This window comes from Zophobas morio, unplaced genomic scaffold (genome assembly GCF_036711695.1).
Source record: "Zophobas morio isolate AGI-343-1 ecotype UQ-CSIRO unplaced genomic scaffold, CSIRO_AGI_Zmor_V1 ptg000021l, whole genome shotgun sequence".
NCBI lineage: Eukaryota > Metazoa > Arthropoda > Insecta > Coleoptera > Tenebrionidae > Zophobas > Zophobas morio.
Genome location: NW_026972126.1, coordinates 15351772 through 15355027, shown reverse-complemented (window position 1 = coordinate 15355027; position 3256 = coordinate 15351772). Strand labels below are relative to the sequence as shown.

At 35.5% G+C, this 3256-nt stretch overlaps 1 protein-coding gene across 1 annotated transcript; it reads left to right on the top strand.

The window, feature by feature from the left end:
• Positions 1-725: 725 nt before the first annotated feature.
• On the top strand, positions 726-2490 carry LOC135133011 (serine protease 1-like). The gene is made up of 2 exons (XM_064061236.1): positions 726-763; positions 1618-2490. The coding sequence occupies exons 1-2, from the start codon at positions 756-758 to the stop codon at positions 2459-2461; spliced, it is 852 nt and encodes a 283-aa protein (XP_063917306.1). The 5' UTR covers positions 726-755; the 3' UTR covers positions 2462-2490.
• The last annotated feature ends 766 nt before the right edge of the window (positions 2491-3256 follow it).

Below are 3256 nucleotides of genomic sequence, written 5' to 3'. Positions count from 1 at the left end.
ACTTTAAAAACCAGACACAAGAGGTCCCGAGATTTTTTCAAAATATGTGCTCCAAAAACAACTCACAAGTGGTCCCTGAGATTTTTTCAAATTACTTCCATGACAACACACCACAGACAGAGGCGGATTCGGCCGTCTGGAAAAAGGAAATTTTCCAGAGACACCGGTAGTCTTCGCACATCAAAGCGCGGGAATCCAAATTTTATATAATTTTAAATAAATAAAATTTCGGCCTTTCAGGTGCCGGTCTAATTTTTTTCCCATCCACCCCTGTTTATCCATTGCAAAGTCATAAAAAATGATGACAACTATTCTAGAATTATATTAGAAAAATCTCAACTAAAATTTTCAATTTTTGTTCTGAAATATGGATTAAGAAATTTGTGTTCTGTCATACTTCGTTGATTTTGCGTTGGCTGTTATCAAACGATAAGATATTATGCAGGTATCCAAGTTGATAGCAGTAACAATAACGCATACAATAACCATGTACTACAATTTTATACAGTGGATACAGATAACCCAAAGTTCAAGAGGTTAAATCTAAAAATTCCAATAAAAATTTTTCTCATCGAGTGAACCTTTGAGACACACCAATCTCGAAAACATGTATGTACGTAACTGTCACTAATTTACTATTTTTCATCAGTAATCATTATAAATGAAGGTGAATGGTAGTTACATACAACAAATATCAAGCAAAAAATTTGGAATTTCCACTTGTTTCTAGTTTTTCTGACAGCGATGTACAAAATATGGATCTGTAAGTGAACAAGAGGGATAGACTCCAAATGACGCACACGCGTGTATTACTAGTTGCATACACAATATTTTCACTAAAAAATTGTACCAACACAGGACTTTGTTGAACGATAATAATGTATCGGATTTAGATGAATTACTTAGTAAATTTAATAGGCAACAGCCTGGATTATTTTACCAATTTAGCATAAACAATAGACCGAAAAAATGTAGGTTAGTTTTGCTTAAAATTTGTTCAGTGAACACTGATGTTGCTGTCGTTTGCGATAAATATAAATATAAATCTTCGTTAACTGGGTGCTTTTAAATATGAATCAAATCGAAATGACCACGTTCTATAGCTGCATCTGACATTCACCTAATATAAAATAGTTTACGATCTTATAAAATAGTGTGTTTGAAAGGACATAAATCTTGAGCAACTGTATGTAGCATAAAAGTTTTGCGTTATAGTTTGGAATGTAGGATGCTGGAATTCCTTTATTTGATCTTCAAAGCGAACTGTTCCGGGGGATAATCCGGAAACTATTCACAATAGCCTGGTGATTGGTGAACTCTCTACAAGCGTGAATAAGTTATTTGAGTGTGAAGTAGATTTTTTAAGTTACACTTTGTCCGTATATATAGGGTGTCCCAGTCCCTGTGAATTATTACTAATAATAAAATCTTTTGAGGATTATTATCAATCAATTTGATTGCATTTGGTAAAGTGTCAAAACATTTTTGACACGATTTTGTGTCAGTGTGTAATTAGATCAGAAGCTACCTAAAAACTCTTTTATTGATGTCTCTTTATCCCTCAAATGTACCAAATTTCTCGAATAAGAATCTGCTATACTTGATAGTGCTTCTTAGATTCATCTCTGACGACAAATACCATGTCTTGGCTCAACGATGCACCCTAGCCACTTACAGCAGTGGAGTAACCCTACGCTCCTCAACATCATCCCTAATTTGTGGCGGAATCCTCGTCCAAGCCAGATGGGTCCTAACAGCAAGCCACTGCCTTGACGGAATACGAAACCCAACTTCGCTGGGTGTGATGGGCAAAGGCCTTCTTCCCGAAACCCAGAGAGTAATCGAGGTGGAAAAAGTCTACATCCAAGACGTGTACGACCCCAAGACTCTCGAACACAACATCTGTTTACTCTATCTGAAAAAGGGTTTCTCGCACCCTATGACTTTCCCATCTCTCTCTAGCGCCGATCTGTTCACATACTTAGTTGATATACAGGAAACAATAGCCACTATATTGGGGTGGGTCGGGAACCGGCCGAAGAATCCGGGAAAAGTCATGGATTCCTTTTGTTTAGCTGTGCGTCTGGGGACTCTCGATGATTGTGCGGCGTTTTACGAAAGGTATGTGGACAATGAGACGATGTTTTGCACGAGTAGTGGTCCTGAGGGTGAGCAACCGTGTAAAGGAGATACTGGATGTCCTTTGTTTGTAAAAGGGGTGGTGTTGGGGCTGGTGACTTATGGAAAGGACTGCAAGATGAAAGATGCGTTGACGTTGTTTAGCAGAGTCGATAGGGCTCTTGAGTTTATCGAACAGACGGTGAGAAGTCAGGGGTACGAGTTTGGTAATAAGAGTGTTGAAGGTTTCTACGCTTATTATGTGGGATCAAGGGGATTTGAAGCTAAAGGATCTTTGATAGTGGCACTTGTTGCTGGGTTGGTGTTGCTAACGGTGATGTAATAGGTGTTTTTTAAATTGGTTGAAATTTACCTGTGGTGTAATAGTGTATTGATATTTTAGAAAATAAAATTTTACGTTTTTTAGTGTGTTTGCTGCCTGATAGGTAGGCAACCAATAATCTCAACGAAGCGGCAAATTTTCATTAAAAACCCTGTGACAGGTTTGCCAAAACCAACTTGATGCACGCTTTTACTTTAAAAGTGTAAGATAAGCAAGTATAGTTGTCGAGTCAATCGGGCGACTCGCCACTTTCATGTTTTCTCAACGTTTGTTGTTAAATTTTGTATATATCACGTAGATGTCATTTCCAAAATGTACATAATATATTTTTTTATTATAGGTATAGTCTACATATAAAATAAGATACGCTTGCACATGTTTTAAGGTTATTGTAATCATTGTAAATCGTTATTATACAATATAAAATTCACAAAATCAATTCTTATAATTGTTCGAAAAATCTGGATATTTTTATTCATTTTTGATTTTTCAATTTTACAATTCCACTTTTTTTATTCGAAAAGTTGAAAAATCGAAAAACTAAAAAATCGGAAAAGTTGAAAAATCGAAAAACTGAAAAAACGAAAAATTGCAAAATCGAAAAACTGAAAAACCCAAAATTTCCAAATGAAAGAACTAAAGGCACGAAATATTGGGACATTAGAAAACTAAAAATCGGGTAACTTAAAAATCAAAACATTAGTTAAAAATCGGAAGATTATAGAATCTTTAAAATTGCAAAGTCGAAAAACTGTAACATTGAAAATTAAATAATTAAATCTCGAGGGATTGAAA